The sequence below is a fragment of the Ursus arctos genome, unplaced genomic scaffold, assembly GCF_023065955.2.
Source record: "Ursus arctos isolate Adak ecotype North America unplaced genomic scaffold, UrsArc2.0 scaffold_12, whole genome shotgun sequence".
Classification (NCBI taxonomy): Eukaryota; Metazoa; Chordata; class Mammalia; order Carnivora; family Ursidae; genus Ursus; species Ursus arctos.
In genome coordinates, this window is record NW_026622786.1 from 29,987,460 (window position 1) to 30,002,140 (window position 14,681).

The 14,681-nt window shown below is 34.9% G+C and overlaps 2 protein-coding genes across 4 annotated transcripts in view; one reads left to right on the forward strand and one right to left on the reverse strand.

The window, feature by feature from the left end:
- The window catches only part of GLMN (glomulin, FKBP associated protein), a 34,768-nt gene extending 33,473 nt beyond the window's left edge, over positions 1-1,295 (forward strand). For all 3 annotated transcript variants that reach the window (XM_026497616.4, XM_026497617.4, XM_044383644.3), the window contains one exon: positions 61-1,295. In XM_026497616.4, the coding sequence (XP_026353401.1) occupies positions 61-177 (117 nt within the window). In that variant the 3' untranslated portion in view covers positions 178-1,295. The remainder of the gene's footprint in view (positions 1-60) is intronic.
- On the reverse strand, positions 1,070-12,175 carry CUNH1orf146 (chromosome unknown C1orf146 homolog). Its single transcript, XM_026497618.3, has 5 exons — positions 12,107-12,175; positions 4,361-4,454; positions 2,357-2,525; positions 1,888-1,966; positions 1,070-1,204 (listed from the first exon to the last, which is right to left on the reverse strand). Exons 1-5 carry the CDS (start codon positions 12,173-12,175, stop codon positions 1,070-1,072), a joined length of 546 nt encoding a protein of 181 aa, XP_026353403.2.
- Positions 12,176-14,681: the final 2,506 nt, after the last annotated feature.

Below are 14,681 nucleotides of genomic sequence, written 5' to 3' on the forward strand. Positions count from 1 at the left end.
ACTTGTTTTTTTGCTTTAACAGCAATATTAATATAACAATAATTTCCCTTGGCACTGCAGGTCCTACATTCAGCTCTTTTCACATTTGATTTGATTGAAAGTGTTTTGGCTCGAGTAGAAGAACTCATTGAAATAAAAACAAAGTCTGCCCCTGAAGAAAACATTGGGATAAAGTGAAACCTCCACTTCCTAAATAAAAACTAGTAAAATACTGTATTTTCCATTATGATTATTTAATACCTTTATAAAAAATTCTCTGTAAAATACTGCTAGAAAAATAAATGTAGCTTTTCTCATTTACTGGTTTCTGTGATGACACGGTATAGATCAGTAGTATTCTTTAGTTTTAAAAAGATAATTTACATGGTAAATAATGCCCATATATCTATTCTAAATCCTACTGTTGAAAATCCAATATAAACTAATAATTTGATACTAAAATCTCATAAAATGTAGTTAGTTGTATTCATTCATACAGTTGTAGTAATAAATACATTTTACACTTTATGTTCCAGTTAGATGCTTTGTTACACTTCAGAATTCCTGGTGTCAAACAGGATATCACACCACTGTAAAAGTGTACAGAGAGGTTTTCAATTAGGCAGTTGGCTGCTTCTCTTAATTTCCCTTTCTTTCCCTACCTCAGGAGGAATCTTAGGGGGCAGAGTCCCATCACCACCTCTCTAGCAGCAGTTATAATATGAAAGCATCTGCAAACATTAACTTTAGAAATACTGTCAGCCCTTGTAGAAAAGCTGAAAAGTGTCGGTGGCTTTTCCTTTAGTCTAAGGGGCTAGTTAGAAAATGCTGTGGTTTTTTTTGTAGTAAATATTTTCCATCCAACTTAATTTGTATCACTAAGAAACTGCATCTGAGTTTTATATGTATGTACCAATTTTTTCTAAACATTATTAAAGGAATTACTCAACAAAACTGAAAATCATTTTTAATCATATACATTTTATTATTTTAAAATTTTAAAAAATCTTTAAATATATATTTGAACATTATAATTTAACTGGTCTAATTATTTTAACATTCTTCCAAAAGAACTTTTGTAATTGATATTCTAATTTGGGTTAAATGAATCACTACTCAGTTTTAACTTTTGAAGTGTTTTCCAAACAGGACTTTGCTCAATGATGTAAGCCTCAGTTGTAATCATTCTATAGCAAATGCTGTCTGTGTATGGTTTGGAGGCAGTCTGTAAGAAGTTATAAACATGCAACATTATTTCAGAAATTAGTAATTTTTACAGGGTCATATGAAAAAATAAACTTTCACTTACTCAACAAGTATCAAATCACCTTCTTTGTGCTAAATACTACATATGAGTTAACTATGAGTAATAGAAAAATGCTTGGTCTTTGTCTTTAAGGAATTTCAAACAAGCCAAAAGTAGACTACTTTAAGAACTGCTTTAATATCGAGATCTGTTCCAAGTACAAGAGTAAAAAACACCTAACTCTGCCTAGGGCACACTTCACAGAGGAGGACAAGCATGAAAAGACAGTGGACAACTTGTGAAGATCATCCTATAAAATAGTATGTCTGCACTTTGACAGTTCCTGACTACAACCTGATAAATAATTATATTTTAGAACTTGAAGGAAGACTTAAGAAACCTGTAGGGCCAACACAATGTATATATGCCAAATGCTCTTTGGGCCTACAGTTTAGTCATTCTTGTAATGACTACTGGAAGTAAATTAAGAAGACGATAGGCTGAGTTCAGGCTTCAGAGAGCTGCATGCTGAAAGAGCAACTTCTCTGAGGGGAACAGAAGCAGAGTATTTGTTAATCCTGCTCAAGAGGGTGTGCATTTGGAAGTTAAGAACCTTAAAATCTATGAGTGCTATGTATGCGTCATTTTCCTAGGTGACTCACCTTAGCTATAGTGCATATAAGATTAATAGCATTTACTGTGTTGTGTACTGGAAGTATCCGTAAATTACTACCCAGGAATCTGAAAAATAATTCATAAGTTAAATAGATCATATAACTTCTATAGACATCTGTTAAGCTGAAAGGAGACAGAAACCTCTTATTGTCTGTCATTTATTTATTCATGCCCTGCCCTATTCCACAGAGGATATGATATAGCTTTATACCCAGAATTTAACAGACTAAAAGGTGTTCACTTCTGTTTTGGTCTTGCAGAAAAATCTCAGAAATCAGCATGAACTCTGAAAGCTGTCACCCTCATTCTTGGACTAGCCATTAGGCCTGCATTTTATTAAATATGACAAGTTAACATTATAATGTTTATCTTTTGGCAAAACGTAACTCACCTGCTTAAAAGGATTAAGAACTAAAGTAAACACATGTGATTTAAGAAAAGTCTTTTCTTCCATACCTCTGCTGAATCCTGAACATCAGTTTCCATTCGTCAGGCCCATGAAGGGCAGCAGACAGAACCAAAAAACTCTTTCGGTGAATACTAATAAACTTCTCAATTTTGGCTAGAAATATTTCTTCAGCTGATATAAAGCATTCTTTAGCATCCATCAATAAAAATGCAAGTCCTAGGAAAGGTGAGCATAATATAAAACATCACTTTGTTGTAATAATCAAATTTTTTTGTAGAATCAACACAGATAGCTATAATACAGCTCTAAGTGTCCAGGACCCAAACCCATGAGGAACAGAATTTACTATAACAAAATTCTTATACTACAAAATGATTTAGGTAATTCTTTGAAATGCTCTATATAAAAGGATGACTTATTCTAGAGGAAAACACTTTTCTGGTCAGTAACAATTTTCAAACTAAGGCACTGTACAAAATGAAAGTATTGCCTAATTTTAGTTAAAAGTTGTTTTTTGTGTGTGTTATAATGACTTTTTTAAAAGCTGGAAATCAAGGAAAGATAATCTTAAGCCTTCAACTGTTTTTTGGAGAAACCTTTTGTAAAGAACATTAACTATTATTAAATTAAAACAGCATATGATCTAGGATTTTTTTTTTAAAGATTTTATTTATTTGTCAAAGAAAGTACAAGCAGGGGCAGCGGCAGGCAGAGGGAGAAGCAGGTTCCCCGCTGAGCAAGGAGCCCAATGCAGGACTCGATCCAAGGACCCTGGGATCATGACCTGAGCTGATCGCAGACACTTAACCGATTGAGCCACCCAGGCGTCCCATAATCTAGGATTTTTGAAACAGTGTCAGGCCTGTAAGAATAGTCCTGGAGGGAAATTTGATATAATTATAGCTCTTTAAAAGAGAAGACAATCTGAAGAAAGTGATTATATGATTTTATGCTAATGAACTTGGGCAATTTATATAAACCTTCCTGAACCTAAGTTCTCCTATCTATAAGAATGTAATAATAATTCTTTCATAGGTTTGTTGAGAGGATTAAATAAGATACTGTATATAAAGTAGCCACGGGACACTGGAGGTATTCAAAAACATTTCACTTTTCCCTAGAGGGCTCTCTATTCAATCAGGAAGGATGAGTTTAAAGTTGGACCACTTTCAGCCCGGAATTTTTTTTCTAGGAGGTTTTGAAAGCCGCCTGTTTTCCAAAACCTCTGCTAGGGTTACCAGTCTATCTGCAACCCACCTGGTAATACCTTTTACCTCCGCCTCTTTTATCACTTTAGTCATTTCCCTACCACAAACCTACGCTTTGTACTGCTCCCTTCTCATACCCTAATCTAATTCCTTCCTGTATTTTGCCCATGATAGTTGTACAGTTTTATGATTTGAGCAACTTCTATTTGTCTCTATTTGGTTCTTTTCTTTTAGTGTTTCTATTATATTTACAGCAAACTCTTGTACAAAATCCTGAAAAAACATTCTCCTATATTGTTTTCATATATGACTTTTGACCAGTGTTGCGATGTTGGCCTCTTTGTTAATACTGGTAACCCTTTAAGTACTTACTGTTGGAGAGATGGCTTTGTTCTATTTACATCTTAGTTCCAAAGCATGTCGTTTTTACTGTCCTCTACCAGATACCCCAGATATCCTCTACAACGATAATTTTTGTCTGTTTGTTTCAAGATGGAGCAGGAGAGGGGGAGAGGGAGAGAGAGAATCTTAAGCAGGCTCCATGCCCAGCAGAGAGCCCAATGCAGTGCTTAATCTCACAACCCTGAGATCACAACCTGAGCCGAAATCAAGAGTCGGATGCTTAACTGACTGAGGCACCCAGGTGCCCCCAATTATAATCTAAACAGGAATGCATGTTGTAGTTGGCCACGTGCACTACTTTTGCAGCAGTACTAAAGTTTTATACTTTTACTTCTCCCAAAAGATAATACCTTAAGCTTATTACCTGGTTACCGAACTACCACTATTAGAATTTATACTCACATATTTTATAAGAAACTTAAGACAGCAAATATACCGTACCAGAAAGAGAAAATATAATTGATCCGTTTTCCACTGAATCTGAATACCGAATCTTGTGACTTCGATTTTCTAGGGCAGTTGCAATTTCACAACTCTAAAACAAATTTTTTTCAGAAACACAAACTTAAGACATGCTTAGAATGAATGATTTTTTTAAAGCTAATGAAAAAATTAAGTTTAATAGCTTCTTTTATAACCACTTAAATATCTGATCATCAAAGGAGACAGTACATGTGCTCTCTGGTGAAAAAAAAACACTTTAAAAAAAGCAAAAATATTTAGTTCTACTGCAACACAACTGTGTTTGGACATGAACTGTGCACTAGTTATTTAGCGACAGAAACTAAGGACACTATTAAAGAACTATAAGAAATGGAGCAAATGCAAACTTCGTTAAAAAACAAGTTGGAGACAGATTCTCACATGCATTAATGTAAATTGGAAGGTGGGTGATGGCGAGTTTCTCAGATGGTTCACAATACCATGAAGTGCCAGACACATAGAATACCACAAGGAGACAACCAATTCTCCAATTCATTTCTGTACATGACAGTTACTTTTATACTTTAAAAATTTTTTAAAGATTTTATTTATTTGTTAGAGAGCAAGCACAAGCAGGGGGAGTGGCAGGCCGAGGGAGAAGCAGGCTCTCCACTGAGCAAGAAGCCTGATGTAGGACTCGATCCAAGGACCCTGGGATCATGACCTGAGCTGAAGGCAGATGCTTAACCAACTGAGCCACCCAGGTGTCCCTACCTTTATACTTGTAAAAAATATTTATGTATTTATTTTAGAAAGCGAGCACATGGGGTGGGCAGGGAGGTAGGGAGAGGGAGAGAATCTCGGGCAGACTACCTGCTGAGCGCAGAATCTGATATGGGGCTCGATCTCACACCCCTGAGATCATGACCTGAGCCGAAACCAAGAGTCAGACGCCTAACTCACTGAGCCACCCAGGCACCCCTTTTATTATACTTTTAAAATGTTTTAAGCCTTAGACGAGTCAGAAAACATGTATAAACATAGCAACAGGGCTTCTACTTTAAATACCATTTTATTCATCTCATTTCCTATTCTATCCAAGTAATTACTTAGATCATTTCATTCAAGCCACTAAGATATAAGTGGTTCATAGTGTTTCCTGATTGGTTACAACTCAAGCTGGTTGTTCTCTAAGTAGACAAAAACCTCCTTAGGTACATTAATTTTATATTTTGCTTTAGAACATGTATATTTTAAGTATACAGGCTGGAATTATGTATAAAATACATAATCTTCCTTTCTGTCCTAAAGAGAGTATTTTGTGCCAAACAGAGCCTGACCTAGAGTACAACTATGGCTCTTCCCGTGAGTTTTCTTCTGTGGTTTTAAAATTACACATTGATTCCAGCAATGGCAGACTAAGTAATTTAGGCCAAACCTCCTGCTGAGGCAACTAGAAAAGCTGGACAATTTTAAAAATCTATTTGAATGCATCAGAGAGCTAGCAGGATAGTGAAAAATTATAAGGCCAAAATCTATACAGAAATTCAGAGATATGAGACCAGCATTTAGGCCATCTTTTTCCTAAGGGCATCTGCCAATTCAGAAAGAGATGAGAGGCTGAACATGGCTTCTGACAAAAGTAGAACAGCTCTCACAGGGACTACAGCCTAGCTTCAAAGCATTTCAATCCCTGAAATTGTTTTTAGGTGATACTGTATTACCTGCACCTTGCAGAAGCACTCCCTAGAGTAACCTTTCTCAATCAGGTTTACTCATATGAACTACAAAGAAAATTATTTGAGTGACCATTTTTTCAATTCTCACATAACTAGTACCATTCTAATCGTAGTTCATTTATTACATACAATAGATGCTCTAGGGCTTGGAATGCCAGATTAAGCAAATAAAGAACACCCAGTTGAATCTGAGTTTCAGATAAACAACATAATTTTTTAGTATAAGTATTTCTCATGCAATATTTGGGATGTACTTCTACTAAATTCATTGTTTACCTAAAACCCAAATGTTGTAACTCAATGTCCTGTATTTTTTTTTTTAAGATTTTATTTATTTGAGAGAGAGAGAGAGACAGCCAGTGAGAGAGGGAACACAAGCAGAGGGAGTGGGAGAGGAAGAAGCAGGCTTCCCAAGGAGGAGCCTGACACAGGGCTCGATCCCAGAACTCCGGGATCACACCCTGAGCTGAAGGCAGACACTTAACGACTGAGCCACCCAGGTGCCTCTGAATGTCCTGTATGTTATGTGGCAACCTGTAGGGCTTTGGGGATTTAATTCTCTTGTGAAATTAAGACTTCTTAGAGGAACAGAACACTATTCCAGTCCTCAAATTATTTCTACAATTTTTCAAATACAAATTCCAAAAATAATCAGACATACCAAGAGACAAAATTACTTGAAAGAGAACTATGAGAAACAATAGGCAACAGAAACAGACTCACAGGGGATGTTACATATATGAGGTTACATCAGATACATGCCTTAAAATAGTGATGTTTATGATGTTCAAGGAGATGAAAGACAAGACTGAGAATTTTGGCAAAAAAAACTATAAAAGAATATAACAGCTGTGAAAGAGTCAGGAAAGCTTCACAAAATATGAGTAAACTTTTAAAGTGGAAAGGAGTTTATTAAGCAGACAAGTGAAGGAAGAAGGCAAATGTGAGAAGAGCATTGAGAGAAAGAGTAAAGGAAAAGACATTCAGACCCCAAAGTATGATTCTTACATGATAAGTGTGGAAAGTGTACACAAGTCAGTTAATTTGGAGATGGTATTAGGAATAACTGCTGGCATACCCTAAGGACCCGGCATGCCATGTTAATGAATTTCAATCATATTCTATCAGTAGCTACACCTGTGTTGAGTATATAGTAATGTAAAGGCTTGTCAAATCACTATGCTGTACAACTGGAAACTAATGTAATATTGTATGCCAACTATACTTCAATTAAAAATAATAAATTTTAAAAAATCATACTCTGGGGTGCCAACTAAAAGAATTATAATAAAAATAATAAAAGAAAATAATAAAGATAAAATAGAAAGTACTGAATTAAGGAAAAAAACAGCCAAATTCAAGAGTTAATTTTTCAAAATAACCAGGAGCTAAGACTAGATTTACCAAAGCATGTCTCATGGAATATTAGTCCCATGAAATATTAAAAGATGTTCCTTGTATTCAAATAATACTGGGAACACTGAACACTATTTTGTCTCCTTTTGAGGATTTACCATGCATTTAAGCATATGGAAGGTTCCTAATAGTGCAGTAAAAAAAACTTGTATAAATTTGTTTATACACGCATTCCAAATATAATCCAATACTTCCTTCTACAAATTTGATTTTAATTTTATTAATATTAATATTCTGTGAAAGTAGTATTCTACCAAATCTACTCATAAAAAAGGAAATATAAATAAAAACAGAAATGAGGAAGGGTACTCAATAACTGACACAGAGTTTATTAGAAAATTTAAAAGAAGGGCGCCTGGGTGGTTCAGCCATTAAGCATCTGCCTTTGGCCCAGCGTGTGATCCCAGGGTCTTGGGATCAAGCCCCACATCGGGCTCCCTACTTGGCAGGATGCCTGCTTCTCCCTCTCACAGTCCGCTTGCTTGTGCTCCCTCTCTCACTGTCTCTCTCTGTCAAATAAATATATAAACCTTTTAAAAAAAAAAGAATTTAAAAGAATGTCAATATGAAAATTTTAATCACAGAAATGGCAATTTCATAAATTTCAACTTAGTTCAACCACCTCAATGACTTAGGTAAATTTTTTAAAAATATATAATTTATGGAAATAGACTCATAACATAGTATAAAACTTAATAGAACAAAAAGCATAGAAATCACTTTTTCTACAGTTCATAAAAAATTACCAGCACAGAAAATTTAATAGAAAGCTCCTTTTACCTTAACGAACAAATAATTTCCATGCTATATAACTTCACAGATATAAACAAAAGAAATGAAAAAAAAGTATGGAAAAGGAAACCCCCTATTGCCTACAAAACAACACAGAAAGAGAAAACCACAGCCTAATCATTAGTAAATAAGGATTAAAAAATAAAATATTAGAAAACCAAATTTTAAGAATATGAAAGAAAAACCCATAACTATCAACTAGTTTAATCAAGAAATGCAAAGATTAGTCACTTAAGTTCTTCTCAACAGACAACAAAAAATAATGCATTTGAAAAACTGAGTACCCATTTTTCTTTAAAGATTTTATTTATTTCAGAGAGAGAGAGAGACCACATGAAGGGGGAGGGTCAGAGGGAGAAGCAGACTCCCTGCTTAGCGGGGAGCCTGATGGGGGACTCAATCCTGGGACTCCAGGATCATGACCTGAACCGACGAAGGCAGACGCTTAACTGACTGAGCCACCCAGGAGCCCCTGGACACCTATTTCTGATTAAGAGAAAACCTTTATAAATTCACCTTAGATGAATATTAACATGACAAATATTTTATAGCAACAGGTACACCATATGTAATAAAACACTGAAAGTATTCCCATTAAAATCAGAAACACTGTTTTAGATGCTCTGGTCACAGCAAAAGGCCATGAGATAAAAATAAGAGATACAGCTGTCAGAAATTCTAATCACAAATTATGACTGCTTCCCTTGAAAATCCAATAGAATCAACTGATAATGTATTACGAAAATTCAGTGAAGTGATTAAAAATAAATTACCGCAAACTCAAAAGTTTCTACTCATAGACTGAAAACATGGGGAAACAAAATTTTATAACAAAAACATCAACTATCTATGGTACTTAAAATGAAACAGGAACGATATGAAGAAAATCTTTTTAAATCATACCTGAGAAAATAAAGACTTGAAAAAAAAAAACAGTGATATATCTTGAATCGATTTAACTGTAACTAACATGAAAATAAATGTGGGAATTATGGCTATAGAAAAAGTATATGTGTTGTACACATTTCATATAATTAATAAGTTATAAATATCTAATATAATTGGTATTTGATCATTGATATAATTAATAAAAGTCCTGAGGAGATGAGAGAATTAGTAATGTTCTATTTGTTGACCTGATTTGGCTACATGGTATTCTCTTTATAATAACTCTATTAAATGGTTCATATATACTTTTATTTACTTTTTTCTATGTACATTTCATAAGTTGAAAAAAGTCAAAACAAAACAAAACAAAAAAAAACCCTCAATGGATGAGTTTAATAGGAGTAGCAAGAAATACTGACATGGAAGACAGAACTGATGAAATTACCCAGATTGCAATCTAAAGACAGAAAAAGTGAAAGAGAGGTCAAAATGCATAGAGAACATTGTGAAAAGATCTAACATACATCTCATGGGAGTTCAGACAGGAAGGAGCAAGGGAGTAAAACAGAGGTATTATTAAAGGAGATGATGGATAAGAACTTGATAATAACAACAATTTAAAGATTCATGAAACCTCAAAAGAAAAAAAAATCTATACCTTAAAACTATAGAATGCCAAAATCTGAAAGGTGGTCAAAAAGGAAAGTCAGGTAATCTTCAAAGAAGTGACAAACTGACTGCTATCTTACCAACAGCAACAATGGAAGTCAAAATCTAGTGAAATGAGTTCCTCGATATGCTGAAAGAAAATATCTGTAAATCTAGCGAAAATATCTTTCACTTTGGAGCAACTGGAATTCTCACACATTGCTGATGGGAGTGTAAAACCATAATCCCCACATTTATTTTTATTTTAGTTACACAGTTAAATAGATTCAGTGTTCATCTGTAGTGAACCTGAGAAAAGTTTTGCAATTTCTTATAAAGATAACCATATGACCCATATGACCCAGCAATTCCATTACTAGGTATTTTCAAGAGAAATGAAACCATGTCTACATACAGACATATACTGAGGTTAACAGCAGTTTTAATTTATAATAGCCAAAAACTGGAAACAACCCAAATGTCCATCTACTGGTGAATAGATAAATAAATAGGAGTATACGCATACACTAAACTACTCAGCAATAAAAGGGTACAAATTATTGTTATATTTAACAACAGGAAAGCAAGACACAAAAGTACCGTTTTATTCCACTTATATGATGATCTAGAACAGGCAAAACTAATTATAGTGATAAGTATCAGATCAGTGGTTGCTTGAGGCAGGGGGCTAGAAAAGAAATGACTACAAAAGGGCGTGAAGGAACTTTCTGGAGTGATGCATATGTCCTATATTTTTATTGGGGTGGTGGTTACACAGGTATACACATTTGTCAAAACTCATCAAATTGTACATTTAAAATGTGTGCATTTTATTGTATGTAAGTTATACTTCAATTAAATTGACCTTCAAAACATCTTTCAAGATCCGGGGGAGAACAAATATTTTGATATTAACAAAAACTGAGAGTAAAAGTTTTTACCTCTAGAAGATCCTCATTGAGGTAATTTCTAAATTATATTCTTCAGACAAAAAGAAAGTGATTTAAGATGGGAGGTCTGAACCAAAAGAAAAAAGGACAGCAAAAACAGTAGCAAAGACATGAGTATATCTAAACAAATGCTAACTTCAGAAAAGTTAAAAAATGGAATTAAACTAAATATGGTAACAGGATATAACACAGAAAGGGATGACTGGAATTAAAGTCTTCTAAGATTCTTCTGTCACTTAAGAGGAGAATAAAGGTAATTATTCACTGTGGATTTTGTGGAGATAAGTATACATGTTAAAATTTCTAGGGAAATTATTAAAATAGAAATAGAGCATATAATTTCCAAAGCTAATAAAAGAGGGGGAGAGGGAAGGGAGGGAGGGAAGAAAGGAGAGGGACACAGAAGGAGGGAAGAGGAAGGGAGAGGGGTAGAGAGAGAGAGAAACCAATCAATTCAAAAAGTGACAAGAAGTGAGATTAAAAAAAAACACAGAAATAGGACAAGGCAAGATGGTTAAACATAATAAATGAATTATGAAGAGTTGTTCTTGGCAAATTAGCTTGGGTTGCTGGCTCCCTCTCTCAAAATCAGTCTGAAAAAGCTATAGAATTAAGAGAAAAACATGAATTCCAGAAACCTAACAAAAAGAAGCATGAAAAAAATCATGAGACTTAACACAAACTGGTTTGTGTTATGGAGCTAGATGGCGAAAGCCAATAGCACAAAGTGCAGCTTGAGGTAGCAGTGGGAGGGTAGAATGGATTAAAAAATCTTATTTTTAGTCTTCTTGCCTCTCTCATCTGTACTGTGGAACAGTCATTTCTTGCCCCTTCCCTCCAGACATCAGCTAGTGTCCATAGATAAATACCATGGTAATGAAGAATCCTGTTGGCTAAGGAGCTAAAACGTTGTGGACTGACCAGCTGCCTTTAGGCATTCAACTCCCATCTCTTCCCCATCCAAACTGTATGGAGACAGCCTCCCTCTAATACCACCAAGGTACACAGATCAGTTTCTGTGGTTTATTTCTTCAAAAACGTTAAATAATATATATGTGTGTGTTAAAATTGCTCAAATCCTTTAACATCTCTATTAGAACAGGCTTATAGAGAAAAAAAACTTTAAAAAAATTTCCAACCTTCAAATATTTAGAGAAGTAGGATGCTGAAAATGGATGCAGTAAAGTTTAGAATTTATCTTTAAAATACATTTCGTTTATATTCTTGTGGATCCACATAACTTTGGATAATCAAGCTAAGGATCTTTTAAAATATTGTTCTATCGCTTTTAATTTTGAAGTTAAAGATCAATGGCCCAAATGCCTCTTTACCTTAAGAGATGAGCTAATAATAATAGTGGTTGTCCATTTTATTTTTTCTTTTCTGCCATTTTCAGCCATCTGTCTATCTCTGGATCAATCCAGCTTCTAATGGTGCCACAATCTGAAAAAAAGAAAGAGCAAACAGAACAATGTAGAAATGTTTGATGAACGAAAATTAAATATAGAAATGAAACCAGGTTAATGGAGACATTCTGAAGAATATTTAAAAGTTAAAATTTGACATATGTCTTCTTATACATCAAGCTTATTCAATACCATGCTTCCTATTGCAATACCAAGCTTCCTACTGTTAAAAAGGAGACAGAATACTCAAAATGGAGTCACTTGTGCTAAACCCTATATCAGTAAACCAAAACTTAATATCTAACCTAACTACAGTTTCAACCCCCTCGAACGTACGTAGCCTTCACAACCAGTCAACACCAAATTACCTGGTCAGCACTAGTGAAATAAATAATCCACCCATTAAACCCCTTGCTTTCCCCTCAGGAAGACGACCTTTCCTGAAACAATGTATTCTTTGCAAATAATTTTTTTCCACCTATCTTTAAAAACCTACCTTTTTCTACAGCTTGGTGCAGTTCCTTTCCCTTGCTAATTAGAATGTTGCCCAATTCATGATTCACTGAATGAAGCTAATTTGATTTTTAAATTTACTCAATTGAATTTTTGTTATTTAACTCTATTAACAATTACCAAAATCAATGGTTCCCATTTCAGGGTAGTAACTTCATAAAAGAAGACTTGTGTCAGAATTGTGAAAGGTCTGAGGTTTTATTGCATCTGCAAGCTTAAAAAAAGTTAGCCTGCCACAGTTTCATGGATATAACAAAAGACATAAGACTCTTAGATCAGAGGACAAAGAAGGGTTTTTTACTTGTTTTTTTACTCACAGCAAGAGAAGTAACCTCATTCTCTCTCTTTTTTAAAGATTTATTGTTTTAGAGAGAGAGAGAGAGAACATGGGGGAGAGGGAGAGTGCAAATCTCAAGTGGACTCCCCACTGAGCACAGAGCCCAACATGGGGCTCAATCTCACAACCCTGAGATCATGACCCAAGTTAATATCAAGAGTCAAATGCTGGGGCGCCTGGGTGGCACAGCGGTTAAGCGGCTGCCTTTGGCTCAGGGCGTGATCCTGGCGTTGTGGGATTGAGCCCCACATCAGGCTCCTCTGCTATGAGCCTGCTTCTTCCTCTCCCACTCCCCCTGCTTGTGTTCCCTCTCTCGCTGGCTGTCTCTATCTCTGTTGAATAAATAAAATCTTAAAAAAAAAAAAAAAAAAGAGTCAAATGCTTAAATGACTGAGCCACCCAGGTACCCCGGTATCCTCATTCTCTTGCAGCAACTCCCCAAGTCCAATTCCCACACAGTTATGGGGAAAAGGCCAGGTAATATCAGCAGAAACAGTGAGTTGCATTATAGGAGAGGAACCCTGAGCTTAGAAATCCCTAATTTTTATAATGGGCTGCAACCAAAACTGCCCTGTGCTCTAGAGGAAAATACTATCTCTAACCCACAAAACTACTCACTACACAAACATTCTTGAAAAGATAGTTGAAGGGTGGGGCCAGTATATGTATATTTCTGCTGATGCTGTTAATGCCTGTCTGGGGACCATACTTTAAAAGCTGTTGAACTAAAGGAAGGAAGAGTATGCCAGGCAAGAACAACAGAAAGTACTATACACACTGGCAACCAGATAATAAAAGAAAATGATATAATAAGAGAATTTCAAAAAGATCAGTGTGCTAAAGTTTAAAGTACAGTTATCTGAGGTAGGTGGGAGGAAAGGTAAAAATTAATTACAGTAAATCCAGTAGCATTAAAGTGAGTTTCACTGGGGTCTAAATTTGGCACTTTTCTGATTATTATTGACACTGATACTCTTAAGCCATGTTTCCATTTCTGTAAAATGGGTATGTCTTTTGCCCATTTTTCTATTAGATTTTCCTTTTCTTTTTCTCATGCATTTTGTAGGATTTCCTTATATATTCTAGATATTAATTTTTGTCAGCTATTTGTATTTTCTCCCAGTTTAGACTTCCCTTTCCCCTTCTTTATATTATTTGATACACAAGTTAAAATTTTCAATATTGTCAAATTTATCAACGTTTTCACTTATTCTCAGTGCTTTTTATTTCTTAAGAAATCCCCTCTACCCAAAAGTCACAGATACTCTCTTTCTAAAGAGAGTCTTCTAAATCTTTGGTCTGATCTTTCACATTTAAGTCTTTAATTAATCTAGAATTTTGTATAGAGTCTGAAGTAGAGATCCAATTTCATTTTCTAAAAATATGGCTACCCAGTTGTTCCAACACTATTTAGTAGTCTTTTCTCCCCTGGTTATTTGCAATGCCACCTTAGTGACCCATTGTTTTCATATTTTCATAGGTCTGTTTCTGGGTTCTCTATTCTACTCCATTGTTCAGTTTGATTATTCCCAACTCAATGTCATACTGTTTTTAATTTTTACAGTTTTATTGATTTTTTATTTTTTTAAAAGATTTTATTTATTTGACAGAGAGAGAGACAGCAAGAGAGGGAACACAAGCAGGGGGAGT

What these genes read in the sequence shown, in the direction of transcription:
- CUNH1orf146 (XM_026497618.3), bottom strand. Translation starts at nt 12,175, where the DNA reads ATGGCTGAAAATGGCAGAAAAGAAAAAATAAAATGGACAACCACTATT. An exon ending in TTATTAGCTCATCTCTTAAG is followed by an intron (nt 4,455 to 12,106) that starts GTAAAGAGGCAT and finishes AATTTGTTTTAG; the next exon opens with AGTTGTGAAATTGCAACTGC. An exon ending in TTATATGCACTATAGCTAAG is followed by an intron (nt 1,205 to 1,887) that starts GTGAGTCACCTA and finishes AACTTCTTACAG; the next exon opens with ACTGCCTCCAAACCATACAC.